This window comes from Elaeis guineensis, chromosome 10, assembly GCF_000442705.2.
Source record: "Elaeis guineensis isolate ETL-2024a chromosome 10, EG11, whole genome shotgun sequence".
Taxonomy (NCBI): domain Eukaryota; kingdom Viridiplantae; phylum Streptophyta; class Magnoliopsida; order Arecales; family Arecaceae; genus Elaeis; species Elaeis guineensis.
This window is the reverse complement of record NC_026002.2, coordinates 81,105,953-81,129,489: the sequence shown is the minus strand read 5'-3', so window position 1 is coordinate 81,129,489 and position 23,537 is coordinate 81,105,953. Positions and strand designations below refer to the sequence as shown.

Below are 23,537 nucleotides of genomic sequence, written 5' to 3'. Positions count from 1 at the left end.
GGAAGGAGGCTTAGTAGAGCTAAGGCCGGAACCTTCCTCGCTCTCATAAAAAAAAGAACGAATCCACTCTTCTTACTCATCAGACGCAATGGAATGATTGCTTGGTTGTCTCTTCTTCGTAGAGCTTGCTCAAAATATCTTTTCCGTTTCCCTCTCCAGAGGGTATTGGGCACATCATCTTTGTCATGGTCCTCCTACATTTTTGCTCATTTGGTTCGTACAAAAAGGATGGAAAAAAATATGGCCAAACAGTTAATAGAAGAATGACATTTTTTCACAGGAACAAGCTCCCCACCTTTCATGAGAAATAGAAATTCATGCAAGACGTGAGAAACCCATTTTTTTCATGTGCTAAAAATTAGGTTAATATTTTTTATTAAAAATATAAATAATATTTTATATATTTTTTTAAAAAATAAATATTTAAATAAATATAGATCATTCTAAAAAATATATTTTTTATGCTCCTATCCAATAGTCAATCAAACATGTTAAAATTAATTTTTAAAATATAATATATTAAGATATTAATTTTTAAAAATATACTCCAACGAGATAAAATTTTTTCTGCAAAACCAAATGAATCTATCTATTCTCCTCATTTATTACCCTTTTATTGGATCCGGTACTTGCTGGTTTCTCCTCATCTCCATGATTTCTTGTAGAAGGCTTCATGGATGCATATTGCTTATTGGTGTATGACTTGCAAAGCAAGCATGAGTATCTCTCCAAACTGCATTAGCTGCCATGGTGTTATGGAGACCACGATGCATGCAAGGTTTTCTTGGATGTCCATATACTTGGATGACATATGGGGTGAGTTTACAGCGACGTTATCCACTTTATTGGCACAACTGCAAGGACGTACTGTAAAGCCATTTATTAAACTTTTCTCTCCTGGCATTCACGTTTCATGGTGCCCCTCACGGTCAGGTTTCTTGAAAGTAAATTTTGATGGTGGAGTACGACAACTTTATTCCAATGCCGGTTTTGTGGTATGCAAACATACAGGTGGGGCTATGCACACCATTGTGGGTTACTTTCCCCATGCATGGTGCACGCTATGACCATGAGAAGGTCTTATGATGATATTCGGTCATTTTCACGCATCCAGGATTTGGATTGAGGGCAATTCCATCACGGTCATTTCATGGTTGGAGATAGATGCTAATCGCAGCAATAGAGTCCCCTATCATCCTATGCTGCAAGTCGGCTTCAGTAACCATTTTTTTCTTTGTTCGTATTATACATCTGGCAAGGAGGTAATAGAGTTGTTGATTGGCTTCCCTTACCCCCCTCCAAGTCCAAGTATGTGTGATTTTTCAGTATTGCCGGCACTGGAAGTGCCGACCACTCTCCTCGAATTTTTTACCAAAACCTCAAGATATCCGCATCTCCGCTGCCCCTATCGCATCGCAGCGACATGGCGTGCGGCCGGAGACCCTCCAATGGTACCATCCGAATCCAAAGCCCATCCCTTCGTTTCTCTGCTAGCGAGAGTATCCGCCCTTGTTCCCTATCCTACTTAATCCATGAACTCCTGTATTTGGTTGCAGAGGTTCTTCTGCAGCAACTGAGAGATGGAACCGCCGAATTCGAGCTCCTCGCCCCGCCCACCTCTCCGGCTTCTAATGGCCTTCGATTCTTTGCTAGAATTAGCTCCTCTCTGTACGTTCCGTTGTTTTTTACCCTCTTTGAGTTCATGTTTCTTCTATCTATCCAGAGCTTTTAATCAGGTTTTCGATACATAAAAAAATGATTATTCTTTTTCAAATTCTGAAATCTAAGGGGTGGATCATCACCGGCGATGAAGAAAGTGCAGCATTATTCAGTTCAGAAGGTGACCGGTGATGGCCGTTGCATGTTCCGGGCCCTGGTAGATTTCTTGGAGAGCTGTCTTTTATCTTCTTGATTTTTTTTCTTTATTTATTTACATCCTTCTTTATACTAAACCATCTTCTCATTTATTTATCTATATTCATTCTTTAGGTTTCATGAGTTAATCCATTTATGATAGTACATATTAAGCTGCTTGTCTCCACATCATCCATATCTGCATCCCAAAACAAAAAATCGCAGTATTGTTAATAACAGGAACCAACTAAAATATTTGGGATCAATTTTACGGATCCTTATCTAGAGGGTTACCTCCTGTGCCACCATATGCTTTATTCTGGTTTAGGGCTCGATTAATTATCTGCCTTCATTAACATATAATGGTTTGCATTTTTTATGAACTTTGATACAAATGATTCAGAGGACTTGAGCATTACTTGTAGGTAAAAGGAATGGCAAACAACAAGGGACTTGCACTGAACCCAGCTCAAGAGAGAGATGATGCAGGTAACTTGGAAGAATCTTTTTCTTCTTCCCTCTTAATTTATTGTAGATCTTCGTTATTGTTCACTTTTCATGATTCCAGCATATGTAAAGCTTTGAATTAAATTTATCTGTAAAATGTGGAAAAGGGTCTATATCATGGGAACTTTTGTCATTTTTCTTATGGGTAAAGGGCGAATGACTCTGAAATTCCAAAGTTTGAGATAGTAATTTCACATGTTAGGTTGATGGTGGTTGCATGGGAGTAGCATGGTTCAGAAAGTGTCAATCCTGGACTATTTAAAGTGGTGCCGGTTCTGACATAGTTATCTTCACCCGAATTTTCATTTGGTTTCAAGATTGTCTTGGTATGATCTTATTATAAGAGGGCTTTTGTACGTTGAAACAACTCTGAGCATTGGAAGCTGAGTATTGAAACTCAGCTGTGTCTTCATGTGCTAAATAAAGAAGCATAATACTCTGGTGAAGTAGATGACCCAAATCATAACAAATGGTTATGTCCTTCCAACCTATATTAGAAGAAATGGATCCCTATGTTATTAACTTATATTTGTAGCCTGTTGGAGTGTGCAAACCATTGACATGGTTGTTCTAAGATGATTGTAATTTTTTCTCCTTCATGGAACTCTAGCATCCTAAGTATCCTGCATGGATGTGGTTATAAGAACCATGTGTAGAGGTTTGGTAATTGCCTCAAATGTGAAGGTGATCACCCCAATCCGTCCAAATTTGATCTGTACATAAATATGTCCAAGTACCTATACAGAGAAATTTATGTTTTCATAGTATCTTAAGAATAGAGAATCTTAGGTTTTCATAATATCTTAAGATTTGTGGTGCATGGACTTCCATGCTTTAAATGAAAAACTTTAGGTTAGAAGCCATGGTTTTTAATTGTTGAAACTTGGAATGCAAGACAAGACGTTGCAAAATGTCAACTACTAGCATCTCAATACTTCAACTTGGCCTCAACATAACACTTAAAATGTCGAGCAGCGCAGTGCCATGTTCAAGTGTCGACATGTGCTGACACTTCATCTTTCTGAAATCTCCATAAATAAGAGTAGCAAATTCAACATCAGATCTTTGAAGAAAAAACACCATATCAGGTGAAGAAAAACTAACAAACTTGGAATCTATTTAAAGCACTAAATATCTAGCAGAAGCTGTTCACATGATTAAATTTAGGAACTCTGGTGTAGAGACCAGGCTTCCATGCATACTTGTTAGTAGACAACAGAAGTATGCCAAGAATAAATCTAATATATATATATATATATATATATATATATATATATATATATATATATATATATATATATAAATAATATAAATGGAGGCTTTGCTAAGGCAAAACCTCCATCCACCATGTGTATATATTAGTATTTACTCTATTTGACACGTATATCGTATTTCCATCCCCCTTCGTCAACCGCACCCTCTGCTGCACACGCAAACCCCCAACCCCTTCCATCTCCACATGTCAAGTACCAGCCCCCGCCCTCCATGAAGGCAACAACAACTCCACCACCTCCTGTTGATTCGGTGAAATCCGGTGGTCCCGTCGCCACCGTCGACCTCTTCAAGTTCACCCACACCTAGCTCGACCTCCTTAAGGCCCATGTGTGGTGGTGCGCGCTCTAGTATCGGCAACCAGCATCTCCGTTCTCTTGGTGGTTGTGGGAGGTTGGGAGATGGGCAAGAATGCGGTGGAATGGGAAAAGAAGGCGCGAAAGGAGATGCCTCTGAGGAAGGTGGAGACTAAGAGGTTGACCAAGAGGTGGTTGCTCTTCCTCTGGAGGCTGGGCCGTGGCTCCCAATCCAACCCCATCTCCTTCACCAGCTACCACTCCTCAGAGCAGAAGAAGAGGAGGACAAGCCCAAGAGTCGTTGGAGAACAAAAGAATAAGAGAGAATGGGAGAGGTATCAGAGAAGAAGAAAAATAAAAGAAGAAGAGCATTAGAAAAAGAAAGCAGCGGCCTTTTTTTTTTGGTGGAGAAGAACACAGTTGGGGGTCAAGTGAAAGGGGAGAGAGGAGAAGCTTATTGATCCAACTCGGGGCTGGGTAGCACAAGCCTTTTTATCCTCACCGTTTGCAAGATTTTTTTACGTTTTCTAGTCATTGTTGGCAAGATTAGTGGAATTTTTGATGATTTCTTGGATGGTTTTGATCCTTTTCCTTTTACCATCTTTGTTACTTTTTCTTGGCACAATGTCAGATGCGTTATCCATCTACAGTTTGATAGATGTTCTAAAGGCTTTTTTGGTCCGTTCAGCTAGGATGAGTATGGTTGAGGTTAATTTATTTTCTTTTCTTGGTTTTTCTTTTGTATTTTAGGTGTTATGCTGCATTCTGGTTCTGATCATTATTAGAATTGGGGCTTGTTTGCGGTTGTGATTTTTTATTCTTTTTCATTTTTTTTCTAACTTTTTGGTTTAGGGGCTCTTAGATCTGGTGCATTATATCGCTTATTTAGTTTGATTGGTTTTGTTCCATTTATGCACTAAGTTGATGCTTTGACGTAGGTGGTCCCTTTCTTTTTTTAATGGAAAAATCTCTTAATTATTGAAGGAAATTTGCATAGGAAGCTGGTTAGATTATCATTGAAACATGGTATAAGAATAGCTTCAAGTCATCTGGGGCAATTTGCTTTTTCATTCGCATATTAGTATGTTAACTATTCATTGGATGGTTTGTGGTCTTGGGATTTTGGGTTATAAAAGTTTTACTAAGTTGCCAACAATTGTTAGCTCAGTTGGTTGGCACCTTTCCTAAGAGCTTGCTCTTAGGTGCAAATTCCATGTTCTGCTCACAAAAAATATTTTAACATTAACCTTTTTTTTTCAGTAAACAAACATTAACTTCATGTTTCAGATGATAGCCTATAGTGGTCATCGCATATGGTTTCTGCCAAGAATATAGATTGGATTAGTGTTCTTGACATTGTTGTGGGATTTTGTGCAAGTTGTGGCAGTGTGAGTTGGTCCCTTGAGGTTTTGAGATCTCTCGAACCTCCCCGAGCCTCACATCCCATGCATCGCATGGGGTTATAATCTAGTATGAGTTGTATTTTTGTTCTGGTGAATTGGCCTCACAAGTTCAGTGGTTCCAGAATTAAGATATTCAGTTTGTTCAGTAGTCTGTCAGGATAAAAAATGCTAATATTTATAGTCACTGAACCATGCTGTCATTATGTTCGTGTTAAAGCTGAACTATGCTGTAATTGTGTTCATATTAAAGGTTTTTGGATGGGACAATGATTTCTTCTGATGCATTCATTCAACATATATTGGATCTTTTCTGTAATTGATGCTTGAATTAGACTATCACAGCCTTACATGATCTCTATGTTCCTGGTCTTCTTAGATATACTAACTTCTGATATTATCCAGATGAACTGCGGATGGCTGTGAAGGAAATTATATGCGACAGTGATGATGCAGAACGACTTCAGTATGAAGAAGCACTGATAGCAATTACTGTGGAAGAGTCTTTGAAAAGGTGAGATTTGGCATGCCATTCTAGTGTTGTATGATTATAAGATATATGCCTCTTGGCAGAAAGTTAATTTTTCCATTTTTACTGTAGATATTGCAATCGCATCCGGCGCTCCGATTTTTGGGGAGGAGAGTCAGAACTATTGGTATGTATACACTTTCTTATGTATTCTAAATTGTATGATCATCATATTCTCCATGAAATGGAGTTAAATATATCTTTGTCATATGTGTCTCATTAGGTGAAAGAGTGTAAACTACTAGGCATCAATATTTTCTCTTAGATTGTAATGCAACCATGATGGTGTAACATGCTCGTTTATGATCCTTCCTCCACTTTTTCTTTTTTCAGTAACTTATCTCAAATTTTCTTCTAGCTTCTCAGAACTTTTAAATTTATTAATTGATGAGCCAATGTTATTTCTTAGACTGCAGTTAGAGTTCAAATCTCTCCATATCATAGTAAATCTATGTCTGAGCTATACTTTTAGAATTTTCTTTCTAGTATTTTTATTCAAACTCTTGTTCTCACAAAAATTTCCACTTCAGGTGTTGTCAAAGCTATGCCACCAGCCAATCATTGTCTATATACCTGAGCATGAGGTACATTCCTGTTTTCAGTGCTTGCATGGAGATTGCAGTTAAGCTTCAATTCTGATTTACATGATCAGATTCATGGATATTCTTTCTATTATTAACTTTCTCTCAGATCAGATTCCAGTTTGAGCTGTAATACTGGTATCTGGAAACAGAAAATATTAAGGCAATCTGTAGCTTACTTTATTCCTTTTTGTCGGAAGAGGTCATTCTACAAAATGAATTGTCTTTTCATGTGATTTTGATAGCTTCTAATACTACTATGGAAATTCTGATTCGATCATGTCATTTTCATTGCTAATAACTTTATTATTGAGTTGAGCTGCATAAATTGCTGTCATGCTTTTTAAAAAAGTGGTATCTGTCATGCAAATATTAAGCACTTTTACCACCTTGTGGACACATTTTGATCTAATAACTTGGAGCAAACCAACCAAAATATGGTAATGTTGCATCCTGAATACACACACATACACACACACACATATAAGTCCAGTTCAACTACTTGGTGATTTATTTGTAATAGCTATCAAGCAACAGAAAGGTTTGAATATAGTTTGGTACAAGGTTTTACATCCCAGCGGGACGAGGACATCCTAGATATCTCATCCCATTCTTGTAAAAAAATGAGACCGGAACGAGGTCAGAACTCCAAAACCCATCCATGCAGGAAGAGAAGAAGAAAGAGAAAAGAAAAAAAGGAAAATGAAAAAAAGAAAAAAATGAAAGGAAAGGAGAAGTAAAAAAAAAAGAAAAAAAAGAAGGGAGAAGAAAAAGAAAGGAAAGAAGGAAGAAAAGAAAGAGAAAGAACAAGAAAAAGGAAAAAAAAAAGAATGGATAAGAAAATGAAAGAAAAGAGAGAAAAGAAAGGAAGGTCGAAGAAAAAAAGAAAAGAAGGAAGATAAGAAAAAAAAAGAAAGAAAGGAAAGAAGAAGGGGATAGAGTTGAAAAAAATCTATTGGGATGTATGATCAGGACTATCGTTGGGATGAGATGGGACAACAGAATGTCCCCTTCCATGGAGATATCGGGACACTTCTGTCCTAGATGATTTAAAACTTTGGTTTAGTGAACAAATAGATTGAAATGTTTTATTGGTTGAGATATGAAAAATCTCATGCTGACAAAATATCTCAATCCTCATGCTAAAGATGGCGAGGTGGCAAATAGTGATGCTAGCCCTATGTAGATTGGATTAGGCTTGTTTGCTATGATAGACTAGTTTTGTATTGAATTCGCCCTCAATGCTATAACTCATGACATATGGCAGTGCACCCAATCCTTCACAACATATTGTCACAGGCTGAGTGTTTTTCTTACCCAAATACCTACCCTCAAGTGCCCGCAAGCAATCCGACCTAGGGCTAGAACTGGGCTCAGGTCGGTCTAACGCCCATCGGGTCAGGCTGACTTTGGGTCGGGCTTCGGATTCGACTTGAAATAGTTTAAGCCAGGTTTGGTCCTAAATATAGAACCCATTTGTCTTTCGGATCGGGCTCGGGCATATCTTTGGCCTGATCTGAGCACGGCCCGGGCTCGAGCCCGGATTTTAGCCTGATCAGTAGCCTGAAAAGTCTGACTAATAGCCTAATAGCCCAATCAAGCCCAATTCCAAATGGGTTGAGTCAGATCAATAGCTCGAGCCCCATCCTAGTCAACTAGAATTCGAACTCGAAGGGCCTTAAAATCCCTATTCCCCGTATGTTCGTCCGTCCGATTGCTGATTAAAATTCTTCTTCCTCCCATCTTCCGATCTTCTCCCATCGTCGTCTTTGCTTTAGCCCTAGTTTGTCTGCCACCGCCTTTGTTCGTTCTCCATCTTCTGGTCTTCCCCCATCCCGCCTTCGTCCGTCCGTCGCCGCTCGTCGACGCCAGGGAGTCTTTCACCACTTTACGATTGCTGCCCTCGGCAAAGATGCTGAGTTTTTCCACAAGGGCGGGTTCCTTGGACCCTGAACCCACCAATCTCGTTTGATACCACTGAGTCTCAATCTACCCTCCGCTTTCAACACCACCGCATCCAATGCATCGTCCACCGTCCGAAGATCACCCACGTCGGTGCTCTTTCTTCCATGGCACTGTCGGACCCAGCCTCGCTGATTGACAGAGCACCTGCACCATCCTCTCCACCTTTGGGAAGGGGGAGGTGGATGGTCACCACCATGAGGCAGCTTCGATCCCCACTGTCATCAATGACCACACGTCTGTTGGGGCGCCACTCTAGATGTGGTGCCACTGCCGCAGTCGTTGACGATCGCAGACCTAGTCCTGTGTTGGGGATGTCTAGCTAGGACACCATCACAACCATAGGACCTTTTCGATACCACACTCGATGCAGTAGAAAAAAGAAACAAAACGAAAACAATCAAATACGTGGATCAGTCAAAAGACTCATCTCCACGAGGCATGCAAGTTTTACTATGAAAACGAGAAAATTATAAGAGGAGATCACACTCTCAACCCTCGTATATCCAATCTCTCTCTCACAAGAAGCTCTTTCTCACAAAAGCCTCTCTAGAAAGATTTCCTGAACCCCTGAAGTGATCACTATCTACTGCCTGACAGTCTGCTTGAAGCCTTTGCTTCTACTCTCTGTCGGCACCTCTCCAGGGTCTCCTGCTGCTGTCTCTGCTTGCGGCTGCTGCTCAGGTTCTGTCAAACTTACCTCACGAGCTATTGTTTGTACATAGGCTTTTAAACGCATCAAATAGTGCTTAGATCGGAATTAGACTTCGATTATAACTCAAAGAAATCTTTCGAATCGTCCGATCAAGACCGCAACATCCCACGGCCATCCGATCGCACAATCCCGCACCTCGGTCCATGCAATAGTACCGTGGACCACGAGAAACGGCTTCGAAATGCTGCGGTCCACGGTGGACCGCGAGAAGCGGGTGGGAAATGGCCCATTGGTTCATCGCGGCTCGCATGGACCGTTGATCCACACATCGCGCATGGACCGCATGAGAAATCTGTGGGCTGTGCTTGCGCATGCCCGCCTAGGCTTGGGCCACGCATCGTGCATCCGCGTGCGCTTGCTCCACCGTGGCCTCCACCAGCCCGCCGTCGGCCTCCGCCACCTCATGGGTCGTGCCACCTACTTCAGACTTCTCTCGAGTGTATCTTCTCCATCTGGATTTTGTTTGGATTGATCTTAGGCTCATTGGACTCCGTTCATCATTGCGGATCTCACTATGGGCTCAGTGTGGATCAAATCTCGAGACATCAAATCTTAACAATCTCCATCTCGACTCGACATTTAGTCTCCTCTTAACTCTAAGAGCTTCTGAATCTTCTCACTCTTTTTTTCTGGGGCAATCGCCTGCTGATCATAGATGAGCAAACATGAGAGTCGAACCAAGCCGCTCGATTCTATCTCCGTCATATGCTGTACTCTTCCTAATCTAAGATCTGCTTGGGATATCCTATGGCAATAGAAATCTCATCCTATGATATCATCTCTCATCCTCTCGAGTCTTACATCTCGTGCTTGATCCATCTCCACCTAGAGCTCTATTTTGCTCTGAGCTCCTGACTTCTGAAGCTCTACCTCGCACTGAGCTCCCCGTCAGGTAGTAATATTCTCTCATCTTCTTTTCCTCTAGAATAATCCTATCGTTGCGCAATATCTTCCGGATTCCTCCAGCTATCGTTCTGTAGTCTCTCGAATTCAGTCTGCTTCGTGGATAAGATTATGTCTGAAATCAGATTGTATCGGATCTCCCCCAATCTTCTCATTACACCATCATATGTCTTCCAACTGACCGTCTCGATGTCTCTGATCGCACAGCTCGATCCATCCGGCAGATAAACAGTGCCCTCACTGCTCTTCAGAAAGTCAAACTGCTCCTTTTTACAACATACATGATAGATGCATGCAGAATCTAAAATTCATTGTTGGGAAGAAGTAGATACCTCGTCAGATATCTCCAGGATATCATTCTCAGACTCGCTACTGACCATCGTTGCAGTAGCCCTCATCCGATCTCTGAGTTATGGATAATCTCTGGCTAGATGCTCCAACTCGTCACAACGATAACATCTGATCTTACTCAAGTCCCTCGTCCGGTACTTAGACCGTCCTCATCGTGATTTTCTGTCACTCTGTTTACCACCTCCTACTCCAGAAACCGTCAAAGCTGAGCTGCCACCTGAACTTGAAGCTGGATTCTCCCTTTTGAAAATCTCGTTCTGAAGAATCGCCGTTGTGACCTCGTCCATCTTGAAGATGCTCTTTTCCACTAGAAGAGCAGTCACCAAGGACTCATACGAAAGGAGAAGCGATGCTAGCAAGATCAGTGTTTTGATTTTCTCCTCAACTTTCTTAACAACACTGAGGAGATTGGTGAGGATCTTCTGGAAGTGGCTGAGATGCTCCTGCACGCTGTCCCTCAGTCATTCGCAGCTGGTAGAACTGTCTTCAGAGGAAGAGTGTTGGTGAGAGACTTCATCATGTACAACTTCTCGAGCTTCGATCATAGCACTGTCGGGGAAGACTTGCCAAGTACATGTATCACCACCTCATCCGTCAGATACAAGCAGATCGTACTCACCGCCTACATCTGGAGCCGCCTTCAATCTTACACCTCCATGGTAGTCAACTTTTCGTACAAGAGAGCATCGATCAACCCTTGCTGGATGAGTATGTTCTTCATCCTTGCCTACCACAAAAAGAAATTGCTCTTTCCATCAAATCTATTGATCACCACCTTGATTGAGCCTGTTTTCTCCATCTTTAATCTTGATCACCACCGCCGCAACCTACGTCTTGGTACCGCATCGCTCTGAACCACTTGTTGGGGATGTCTGGTCAAGATACCACCACCACCACAGGACTTTTTCGATACCACGCTTGATGCAGCAAGAAGAAAGAAGAAACAAAACATAAATAATCAAATACGTGGATCAGCCAAAAGGCTCGCCTCTACGGAGCATGCAAGCTTCACTATGAAAAAAAAATTTACAAGAGGAGATCACACCCTCAACCTTCGTACACCCAATCTCTCTCTTACAAGCTCTTCCTCATAAAAGCTCTCTCTTTAAGAAGATCCCTTGAACCTCTAAATTGACTGTTGTCTGTTGCCTGATAGTCTGCTTGAAGCTTCTGCTCCTGCTCTCTGTCGGCGCTTCTCCAAAGCCTCCTACTATTGCCTCTGCCCACGGTTGCTACTTAGGTTCTATTGAACTCACCTTACGAGCTACTGTTTATCCACAGGCTTTTAAACGTATCAAACATTGCTTAGATCGGAATTAGACTTTGATTATAACTCAAAGAAATCTTCCAAACCATCCAATCAAGACTGCAATATCTCACGGCCGTCCGATCGCACAATCCCGCACCCCGGTCCACGCAATAGTGCCGTGGACCGTGAGAAACGATCCCGAAACACCGTTGGTCCATGGTGGACCGCAAGAAGCGGGCGGGAAATGCCCCGTTGGTCCACCATGGCTCCCATGGACCGTCAGTCCATGCACCGTGCATGGACTGCATGAGAAATCCATGCGGGCCGCACCTGTGCGCGCGCACCTGGGCTTGGGCCGTGCACTGCATGCTCTCGCGCGTCCGCACGTTGGGTCGTGTGCTTGCGGCTGGCTCTCATGCTGCTGCGTGCTTGCTCCGCCGCCTTATGGGACGTGCCACCTGCTTCGAGCTTCTCTCGAGCGTATCTGCTCCATCTAGACTCCGTTTAGGCTAATCTTGGGCTCGTTGGCGTCCATTCATCGTTGCGGACCTCGTTGTAGGCTTAGTGTGGACTGAATCTTGAGGCGTTATATCCTAACACTCCGGCCCCGATGCATGGGTCCTCACTCCATGTGGCCTACTAGGACGTCCTGGCGGCATACAGTGAGGCGGCCACGGGCAAGGCATACTCGAAGTGCGAGGCCATCCCCTACGACCAGTTCGAGGTGGCCTTCCAAGCGATGAAGCTCTGGATCACCAACAATGTGGTCCTCCCCATGGAGAACTCCCTTGGAGGCAACATCCACCGGAACTACGACCTCAATTTTAAAAAATTGAGGTAATTCGGGTTGGCCCGATTAGGTTTGGGCCCGAACCGACGTGGGCCGAGCTCGGGCTTGGATGCGGGCCAGGTTTGGGCTTGAATTTTTAAAAAATTTCAGGCCTAAACCTGATCCGAAGCCCAAAAAAATATTTCGGGCCAGACTTGATTAGGGGTGTGGCCCGACTCTGCCCATTTCCGACCCTACCCATTTCTGACCCTAATCCGACCCCTTGGGTCACAATGCTTATGTGCATCTCTATGCCATAATGTAGATTTTTGTCAAAAGTGCTCCGATTCGACATCTCTGTGCCAACTTTAAGGCTTTACCGCTTAAGCCAAGTACTACTCACCCAATGTCTCATTCCTCAGCGTACTTCTGTGCCATGACATAACCACTGTACCATTGATCCGTAAGCCACTAAGCTGCCTTTTAGAAATACACAGACCAAATCTATATAGCACAATCATGTAACGCCACTACCATGCATGAGGCTCTATCAAATCCATCTCTAATGCCGCCTAGCTAAACTACCAAGTTGGCACATCCTGTAATTTCTCGAAGCTACAATCGATCATACACATCCAAGGCCTTTCGAGTTCTGCTATCCAAGCTCCCCCACAAGCTCTTGTGCCATGATCTCGGTCTTTTGCATCTTTGATGTGACTTTTCATCAATGGCCATATTGCTTGACAATATTCACAGCATGCTCACATCACTATGCACTGCCATGGTCTTAAAGGTTCATGGCCATACCATCCAACATCCTATGCCCACGACTTGCTCGCATATTATGCGCTGCCATGATATTGGCATCCAAGTCTACCCATCAAGTAACTTTATTTGACCGGCTGATTCTTGCATCAAGCTGTCCTCTCCTCGGTACGACCCTCTTGGCCGTCCTTGATCCTTCGCCCAGCTCCAAGGCACATACCTCAATCGATATTCCACAAGCTCCGCTTGTACTCCACGATCGATCGGCTCTCGTGAATCCCCATAAGACATCACTCTGCGATGCTCATTAGACTTGTCTGTTTGAGTAGGCCACATCTTTATCCGACTAGTCCTCTATTATCTCTTCGCTCTACTATAGAGATCAAGAATGCATAGAGTAGCCTAGATGTTGCCCAGAAAGATAGCACCCCAAGAGGGGGGCGAATTGGGTTCTTTAAAAACTTCAAGCAATTCTGAAATCTAAACGAGTACGTACTATAATTTAAGCTAACTTAAGTGATTGTATGGTGTGTGCTTTAAGCTACAATGGAATTAAGATATAAAATGCAAACTAATAATTTAAACAATGCAAGGCTGAAATTTAAAAGCAAGTGAAGCAAGCATAAGAAGGTATAATACAAACAACACAAATTTTATAGTGGTCCAGTGCAACCCCGCACCTATGTCTACTTCCCAAGCTTCTCTTAGAAATTCCACTATGATCTCTCGAATTATAGCTTGTTTGTTTTATGCGGGATCACAAACAAACCTAGTTGGTTTATGGGCTTACCAAGCACAATTTATACAGCGATTGTTTTTCGGATTTACAATTAACTTAATTGGTTTTATGGGCTCACCGGCCAAAATCTGTAATATATAATTTCAGGTTTAGACGGATCTAACCTCAAGTTTTTTTCTTCCACAAAAATATAAAAAGAAAATAAGATACAAGAATGAGAATTTCAGCACAAGAAAAATAGAAAAATTGAACTTTTTAAAGTTCGAAGAAGTTGCTGATCGATGGCTCTTTAGATACTTAAACTTCTCTTCTTTGAAACTTGAGAGGATATGAAAGATGTTGGAGATGATCACTCTTGAAAGCTCTTTGAATTCTGTGCACAGATCCCTCTCTTTTTTCTTCCTCAAAGGTATTCAATGAAGCTCTCACAAATTTAAATATTTCTCTCTTTTGATCCCTTTTTTCTTGCTTTCCAAATGATTCTCTAGCTCTTAATAGGCTTGGGAGTTGCTAGAGAACGAATTTTGGTCATTAGGAAGCTTGGACTAGCCTTTGAAGCTAAAAACTAGCCATTGGAAAAGTGCAAAAAACTAATCGTTAGTGCTGTCCTGTGCCCGGGATTGATCCCAATTCCTCGGGGATCGACTCCAGCTCTTCAATGGTTGACCCGAGTTGGGGTTTGAAAATATAATCTTCTATTTTTTCTGAGAGAGTCGACTCTTGCTATTCATAAGTCGACTCGCCAACTGTATCAGTACGTTCCAACGTGGCAGAGTCGATTTGCCACTCCAAGGATTGACTCCTGAACATTCTGAACTTGATTTTGCTTCAGTTTTTAGCTTGTTTTTGTTCAAGGGTTAGCTCTTATGCTCCTAAGGTCGACTCATTAAGTCAGAAACTTGAAGTTTTTTTTTTTTAAATTTCTTGACTTAGCTTCTTTTGAGGAAATCTTTTTAATGGATGGATTCTTTAATTTAAACTCTGAAAAATCATACATTCATTCTTAAAACACATGATTAGTATCATTTATACTCAATAGTTTGAAATCATCAAAATCAATCATAGGATTAACATTCTTCCCCTTTTTGATGATGATAAAACTTTAAGTATGTGCACAAATAATAAAATAATGTGCTTCACTTAAATTGCCAACATGAATCATGAAGTGATAGAATAAATACTTATAAATATATACTTCATGAATGTTTCATTGGATTTAATAATTTGATACTAAAATGCTCATTTTATATAATCTCAAGCAAATACATGAGCATATCAATCAATTTAAGAGTCTTTCAAGTATTTTAAGCATAGACTCAACGCAGCATCATCTCATCCTTTTTGACAGCATCAAAAAGTGCAAAGAAAAGATTTAGACAATATCATCAAAATCAACTCAAATTCACACACGTTCAACTTTTAGAAATTGATTAAGTTCATCTCCTTTCAAATTTAATTTGGATTCAACTTTCAAATTCAGATTTTCTAACTTCTCTCTAAAACTTCTTTCTTTTTGAAAGTTTACAGCAAATTCAATATAAATTTAAAAAACATCTCTCCCCATTTTGAATGATATAAATGAAACAAATGGATTCTTAATTTCAGTTAGGGAATAGCTTTGAGCTTCAAAAAATTCAAGAGAGATGGAGCTTAGCAAGGATTAAAGATATGCATAAGGCATGCTTCATTTTTTTAAGTTCATTCCTTTTTTTTCTTGAAAAGCATCAATCACTTAAGTTTTGAAAAAGTATCAATTTTCATGGTTTGTCTCAAATGATATTATATCAAGAATGTATTAGAGCAAAATGTGGTATCAGAGCGAAATAAACTTGCGACAAAATATTTTTTTCTTTTTGCCAAAAATATAAAGCAAAGAAGTATAAAGCAATAGTAGGTTGTCTGATACCAATTGTAAAAATAAACTCCTTTATATCAATTTTTGATATCAATTATTTTAAAAATTAGCTTAAACAGCAAACTTCTTGATACCAATTAGAGATTTAAAGAAAGCATTTGTCAAATTCATTTCTTAAAAGAATAGTCAATTGTATCAAAATACACAAGCATATTTCAAATTTGGTTTGATACCAATTAATTGTCAAAAAATGATAATAGAATCAAATCATGCAAGATATGAGAAGATATATCAAATGATCAAAATCATATGATCGCACAAATATAAATAAATTTATGAGTCAAGCAGAATATGAATGATTTCTTTGTCATTTTTTTATTTCTCCCCCATTTTTCATAATAAATGCCAAAAAAAATTTGTTTTACTTGATTGTCCTTTTTCTTTCAAGTTATGCACATTCATTAAGTTTGAGCTTATGAATTTTGTAGGAACATTGTTTTCTCCCCATTTGTTTTGTAGTCAAAGCAAATGTTCAATAAATTAGATAAGTGTATGCATCAACCAAGAAAGCACATCAAAGACATTGAATTTCCAAACAAAATCAAATTTTCATTGATTTCCAAAATATATCACAAACAATGAATACAAAGATAGTAAATATGAATACATCCAAAATGTATGCAAGGCTATATCTATCAAGAAGATGGACTGCTAGGGGCACTAATGCATTAAGTAAGAAATCCTAACATCCTAAGAAATCATGAGTCGACTCCACAGGTTCAAGAGTCGACTCCTTAATACAGAAAATAGTTCAAAAAATTTTGATCGAAAGAAAATTGGCTCAAATAGAATAGGAATCAAAGACAAGTCAAGTCAATGATCAAAAATGATATTTGAATCAGAATAAATGAATCAATTTGGGGGATCAAAAGTAATCAACTTGAACATGATCAAATCAAGAGAGAACTAGATAAGAACTCTAAAGGTGAGGTTCAACTAGGGGATTTTCAATGCCTTAAAGATAATCCTAAGATGCAATCATGCAAAACAATAATATCAAGCATATGATCTTTTATGAATAGATGACAATTTTTAATAAATTTCAATATTTAGATATCTTATGAGAATATCAAAATTTAATTCACATGATTTGTACACAAGTAATTTCTTAATCAATCAAGCTTATTATGATTCAGCTTTCTTAAATAATTCTCAATCAAAATCATGATGTTAAGAATTAGGAGGGCATGTAGATTTTATGAAGGCACATACTAGTATCAAAACATTTAAGTCAAAGAATAAAATCATTACAAGCATTGATAAATCATCAAAATCAATCAATTGTGTAAAATAATTTCAATAATTAATGATGGTATGATGTAAATAAGATTTAGCTTTTATCAAACATCATCATTCATTCACTTTAAGTCCTAGACATCTATTTTTCAAAAATTTACACATTTCATATCCTTGGATGCTTGGCACACCTGCAAAATTATTTTCTAGATTTTGGAATCCAAGCCTTTTTGGGTCCATAAGTGTTAGCGCACAAGGTTCCTTTTGGAACCCAAATATGTTTGAATAAAGTGTGACCAATTCTATTCATATTACATTCTGAAATTTCATGGCCTACTTTGTTACATTTAAAGTAAATGATTGAATGATTCTCGTATAAAGCTCTAGTAAACATATTTTTTGACTATTTTTTATTTTTTTAAAGAACTAAAATCAATTGTAGCTTTATTGAAGATAGATTTTTGATTTTTTAGCATTAACTGAAGCTTTTCAAAACTGAATGTAAACTTTTCAACTATAGATTTCAATATTTTTATTTTTTTCTTAATTCTGTATTTTGTTCCACCAAACACTTTTCAGATTTCAGAAATTTTTCTTTTTCTTCAACCAAAACCTTCTTTTCTTTCAAAAGTTCTTCTTTTTCTATTAAAAGATTATTCTTTTCTTCAGCTAAGAGAAGATTGATCTTTTAAGCTCTTTATTTTTCAGTCTTATCTTTTTATATTTATCATTAAAGGCTTCAAATAACTCATCAAAAATAAGTTTGGAAGAATTTTCAAGGTATATATCTCATTATCATTGGCCATAAGGTAAAGCTTGGCAATACCTTCTTCCTCTTCTTCTTTATCAGAGCTTGAAATGTCATTATCACTCCATATAACCATCATCGCATTGCTTTTCCTCCTTTTGGGATTCTTTTTGAGTAGAGGACAATCCGGCTTGTAATATCTTCTCTTGTTGTACTTGTAACATATGATACTTCTTTTTTTTTTTCTTCATTGTCTTCCTTCTTCAAACTTTTATTCATGAAGAATTTCTTGAATTTTCTAGCGAGTAACCCCAAGTCCTCATCTTCATCCTCCGACTCATCGCTATCTTTGAATTTTGCAGTTGATTTGAATGCGATGGTCTTCTTCTTCTTTGACTATTCTTCTTCCTTCTTTTGGTGCATGTTCAACTCATATGTCATGAGTGAATCGATCAACTTCTCCAAAGATAGCTTGCTATGATCTTTCGCTTCTTATATGCCTGTTACTTTAGCTTCTCATGTCTTCGGCAAACATCTTAGAATCTTAAAGACAAGCTCATTTTAGGATATGTTTTGCCAAAATCATTTAAAACATTAATGATATCAGTAAATCTTGAGAACATATTGCAAATAAACTCATGTTCTATCTTGAACAATTCATAATTGTGAACAAGTAAATTAATTTTAGACTCTTTAATTTGGCTTGTTCCTTCATGAGTTATTTCTAGTTTGTCCTAAATTTTTTTTTGTTGATGTACAAGTTGATATTCTATTAAATTCATGTACATCTAAAAAATAATATAAAACATTAATAGTTTTTGCGTCTAATTGAGCCATCTTTTTATCATTTTCATTCCAATTCTTTTTCGGTTTGGGAAGTGACACTCCATTTACTTCAATTGTGGGTGTGTGTGGTTCTCTAGTTATGACTCTCCATATATCATAATCTAAACCTTATATGAAAATTCTTATTCTAGTTTTCTAAAAAGTATAATTAGTGCCATTGAATAGTGGTGGTTTAGATGTGGATTGGCTTTCGGCAAGTGAAGAATCAATAGGGGTTGCCATGATTTTTTGCTCAAGACCAATAGATCAACAACAAATATTAGAGCATCCGCTCTGATACCAATTATTGCCCAGAAAGATAGCAACCCAAGAGGGAGAGTGAATTGGGTTCTTTAAAAATTTCAAGCAAATATGAAATCTAAGCAAGTATGTGCTACAATTTAAGCTACTTAAGTGATTATGTGGTGTATGCTTTAAGCTATAGTGGAATTAAGATAACAAGTGCAAACTAAGAATTTAAACAATACAAGGCTGAAATTTAAAAGCAAGTAAAGTAAGCACAAGAAGACACAATACAAACAACATAAATTTTATAATGATTCGGTACAATCCCACACCTACGTCCACTTTTCAAGCTCCTCTTGAAAATTCTACTATAATCTCTCCAATTACAATATGTTTGTTCTATCCGAGATCATAAACAAAATTAGTTGGTTTTATGGGCTCACCAATCACAATCTATACATCGATTATTTTCTAGCTTCACAATTAATCAAGTTGGTTTTACGGACTCACCAATCAAAATCTACAATATCTAATTTCGAATTTGGACGGGCTTAACCTCAAGTTTTTTTTTTTCCAAAAAAATTTAAGAAGAAAATAAGATACAAGAATGAGAATTTTAGTACAAAAGAAAAATAAAAAAATTAAACTCTTTGAAGCTCGAAGAAGTTGTTGATCAATGGCTCTTTAAATATTTAAAATTTTCTTCTTTGAAGCTTGAGAGGATATGAAAGATGTTGGAGATGATCACTCTTGAAAGCTCTCTAAATTCCATGCACAGATCTCTCTTTTTTCTCTTTCTCAAGGATATTCAATGAAGCTCTCACAAATTTGAATATTTTTCCATTTTGATCCATTTCTTCTTGCTTCCTAAATGATTCTCTAGCTCTTAATAGGCTTGCGAGTTACTGGAGAGTAAGTTTTGACTGTTAGGAAGATTGGACTAGCCATTGAAAAAGTACAGAAAACTAACTATTAGTGCTGTCCCGTGCTATAGATCGATCCCAATTCCTCAAGGGTTGACTCCAACTTTTCAGGGGTCGATCCGAGCTAGGGTTTAAAAATGCAGTCTTCTATTTTTCTTGAGTGAGACGACTCTTACTGTTCATAAGTTGACTCACCGACTATGCCAGTGCATTCCAACATGCCAGAGTCGACTCGCCACTTTAGGAGTCGACTCTTGAACATCTTGAACTTGATTTTTTATCGATTTTTAGCTTATTTTTGTTCAAGGGTCGGTTCTATGCTCCTGGGGTCGACTTATTAAGTCAGAAACTTGAAATGTCCTCTTTGAATTCCTTGATTTAGCTTTTTTTCAGGAGATCTTTTTCATGGATAAATTCTTCAATTTAAATATCTGAAAAATCCTACATCCATCCTTAAAATACATGATTAGTATTATTTATACTCAATATTTTGGAATCATCAAAATCAATTATAGGGTTAACATCAAATAATTCCTCGAGGATAAGACCTCTCAGATATCCCCTCCCCATATAATATGGTCAATTTGTCCAACCAGCATTGCCTCGAATGCCTCCGTACAAGACCATCCAGGCATGGCACCATCTTTGCCCCACAATCGTGCCATGGTGGGCCCGTGTCCTATAATCCTGGGGGAGTTGGAAATGCAGCCAAAGCTCCATGCCCCTCCTCAAACTAAGAGGAATCTTTGAGTATCTACATATATCTTGACGGTCCATCGTCATTCCAAATGTCAAGCATCTCGAACCCCTCGATATCATGTTATGGATATGCCACTCCTTGGCTAACCATTACTCCCCTCAATACCCCAACAAGACATCTACCTAAACTCTACCCCGAGGGTTCTAATGTATCGATGAGCATTGCAAATTTGGGCCCATGTCAAACCCTCTGCAGCATCATGCCACGCCCAAGCCGGCACCCCTTACAACACACCTGTGGCTAAGCCCATGATGATATGGCAACTGATGGGGGCTGTACCATGGTAGATATTAGGCATCTCTATCAGGAGGCCAATAGTGCCACAGACTAGATGGCTTCCTATGTAGCAGAGCACATCGGAGAGTTCCTATGGACCAATGCAGTAGATCTGCCTATGCTGTTTTGTGATACTTTTGTTGTGACATTTTTTGGCTGTATTCATGCTAAACTTATATGAGTACTCTGTCTTACCCCCCCAAAAAAAAAAATCACTATAGCTCATGGCCGGTCTCTCTCATTACTAAGTTTTGGCTAGCTTGCTTCTAAATGCCATTTTTGTCAACTGTTATCCATTGCAAAAGATAGAAAATATTAATATACTTCTTCTAATTCTTTTGAAATTTTTTAATGTTGAATAGATTTTACCTTAAGAAATCTATCTTTTTATAATATGACTCAGGTTTTAGTAGAAGCGGTCCTTTAAGCATTTGATGAAGTTGTTTATGAATAAGAAAGGAAGGCCAGGATCACATCTTTGGGTTAGCTTCATTTGTTAATCTAGCAGAAATTTAAGCTGATGCAAAATCAGTTTTCTGTTTTGAAGTATGTATTGTACTCCAGGGTTTATAATGGTCAGATGAATTCTTTCTGGAGATAAAAGTTCCACTTTCAGTTTGTCATAATTTCTTCAGCAAGTCTATATTGTTTATATGTACATACGTATGTATTGTGTAGAGAGAGGGAGAGGGACTTAAATGATAGTTTCCTTTTTTTTTTTTTTTTGAAGGGTGGATTTTCTGTGGATTTTCTCCCTTTTTCTTTGATTGATTCTCCATTTATATCACATTGCACCCAAAAAGTGATTTGCATCAGTTAGCTTGGGAGCACCCCATATCATGCATATTGGTTATTTTTTTTGTATGTGATAGAGATGATGCTTCTCACTGTAAAATGAAAGTTTTGTCGTTGTTTTAACAGCATACTATGGAAAAATGGGGAAACGGCTTTATCCCCATTGCTGAATATGGATCCGAGTTTGGCAGGAAGTCAAGAAAAGGGAAGCAGAGGATGCCAGTGAGATTGTTATATAGTGGAAAAAACCATTATGATTTACTTGTTTGAGAAGTGGTATTTTGTAACTTGTTGGTTGTATTGTTCAAGTGAACTGGGTAACATAAAAAATCCACCACCAAAGTTACACTTTATGTCTAATATGTTTTATCCTTCTTGGTGGAGGCAATTACTCTAGTGCTTTAGTTCCATGAGTGATGAACTATGCCGTCATGGAAGTTTGTCATCTGTCACTTTTCTTGTAATGGATGCTGAAATTTGATTATAGAGACCGATTCTTTTTGTCTTGTTATATGATTTTCAGGGGATGATTTTTTAGTTTTATGCATCAAAACAGTGTCCGGCTGAAAAGATAGGAATATCTAGGATGTTGTTATTTACATCTTTGACAGTCCAACGTTGATGTTGAATGAAAATGCGACCTTTTTGTGCTTCTGATATGCTTCCCTATGATAGCTTTCCACATCGCTTTCACGGTCGTTCCCTGTTTCCATGTAAGAGATGATGTGCAGCAAGGAAAAAGTAGGAAATGCCTCTTCTGAATTCACCTAATGGATCTTGTGGCACAACTTGTGAGGGGCTGTTTTGTTTGTTTGTTTTTTTTTTTTTTTGGGTTATTATGTATCGAGTTCGTTTTAGTTTGTCACTCTGATATTTATTAGGATCTCTTAGTGTTGTCTTCCAGAGTTGTGGAAACTGATGCTATGTTGAACCACCTTGAAAAATGTAGATCGCCATGCAGGTAAATTTCTGGGAATGGCTAGCATCCCCACACGGACTCGTGGCTTGGCATTTACCACTACTGTAGGTTTGCGCAGGAGGTTCGCTGAATTATTGTTCCAAAAGCATTGGGTTGGGCACTCCAACGCAACAGGCAATTTGGATAGGCAAGATCCATTTGATCTTGATCTAAAGATGGGGCATTTGGCTTGAATTGAAAAGCCTGGCCAAGTTCTGCATGAAGTATGAACGACTAGGGCTAGGCTGCGATGAGCTCATGCCAAGCCATGAACAACGTGGTACAAACCGCTAATGGAAATTACAATCTTTCACTGAGCAATGCTATTAAAACAGCACCCGAACATATAATTATGTTCTTCGATAATGTGATGCAGTTGCTGATGGTTTGGATTATTAAGCAGTGCTTTGACCTTTTTTTATGTGAGGTTTTAATAACACATATCTCCAAATAACAAACTGCGCAAAATACAGGCTGTTAGTTGCCCACTCCAATCATGGAGTAAAATGTTTATGGAATAAAATAGTGACAACTGATAACTCTTCTATTTGTTAAATTTAGGTAAGTTACACTATGAATATTACAAATTTTGGTTAGGTATATTATCCCTCACTGTTTTAGGTAAAAGATGGGTTTGCGGTTCCATGGATCTCTTCTTTGGAGGATAAAAAATTTATCCAAAAAATTATATTTTTTTACGTAAATATTTTTCAAAAAATATTTAGATTAAAAAAATAATTTATCTATATTTTTTTATAAGTTAGAAGATGACTCCAAAATTTATTATCCATATTCTTTTGTACTACTACTTTTATAAGTAATTTGCTAAGATCTATCTATATGTTCTATAATACCATTTATGATATAAATATTATATCATATATCGTAATGATAATATATTACAATATATATTATTTTATTATTATAATTGGGCTAGGGATATTTTAGGAATAAAATAAAAAA

The 23,537-nt window shown here is 38.5% G+C and overlaps 1 protein-coding gene across 3 annotated transcripts; it reads left to right on the top strand.

Annotated features, from left to right (window-relative positions):
- The first annotated feature begins 1,281 nt into the window (after positions 1-1,281).
- LOC105050557 (OVARIAN TUMOR DOMAIN-containing deubiquitinating enzyme 3) lies at positions 1,282-22,127 on the top strand. Of its 3 annotated transcripts, XR_012134960.1 has the most exons (9): positions 1,282-1,451; positions 1,557-1,668; positions 1,789-1,876; positions 2,280-2,343; positions 5,735-5,843; positions 5,931-5,985; positions 6,389-6,442; positions 21,225-21,303; positions 21,743-21,958. XR_012134960.1 is itself a non-coding variant. In XM_073244758.1 (8 exons), the coding sequence occupies exons 1-8, from the start codon at positions 1,424-1,426 to the stop codon at positions 21,784-21,786; spliced, it is 591 nt and encodes a 196-aa protein (XP_073100859.1). In that variant the 5' UTR covers positions 1,282-1,423; the 3' UTR covers positions 21,787-22,127. The 3 variants fall into 3 exon arrangements, 2 of the variants coding, with proteins under 2 accessions (XP_073100859.1, XP_010928936.1); XM_073244758.1 differs by lacking the exon at positions 21,225-21,303 and having other exon boundaries at positions 6,389-6,479; positions 21,743-22,127; XM_010930634.4 differs by lacking the exon at positions 21,225-21,303 and having other exon boundaries at positions 1,283-1,451; positions 21,743-22,127.
- Positions 22,128-23,537: the final 1,410 nt, after the last annotated feature.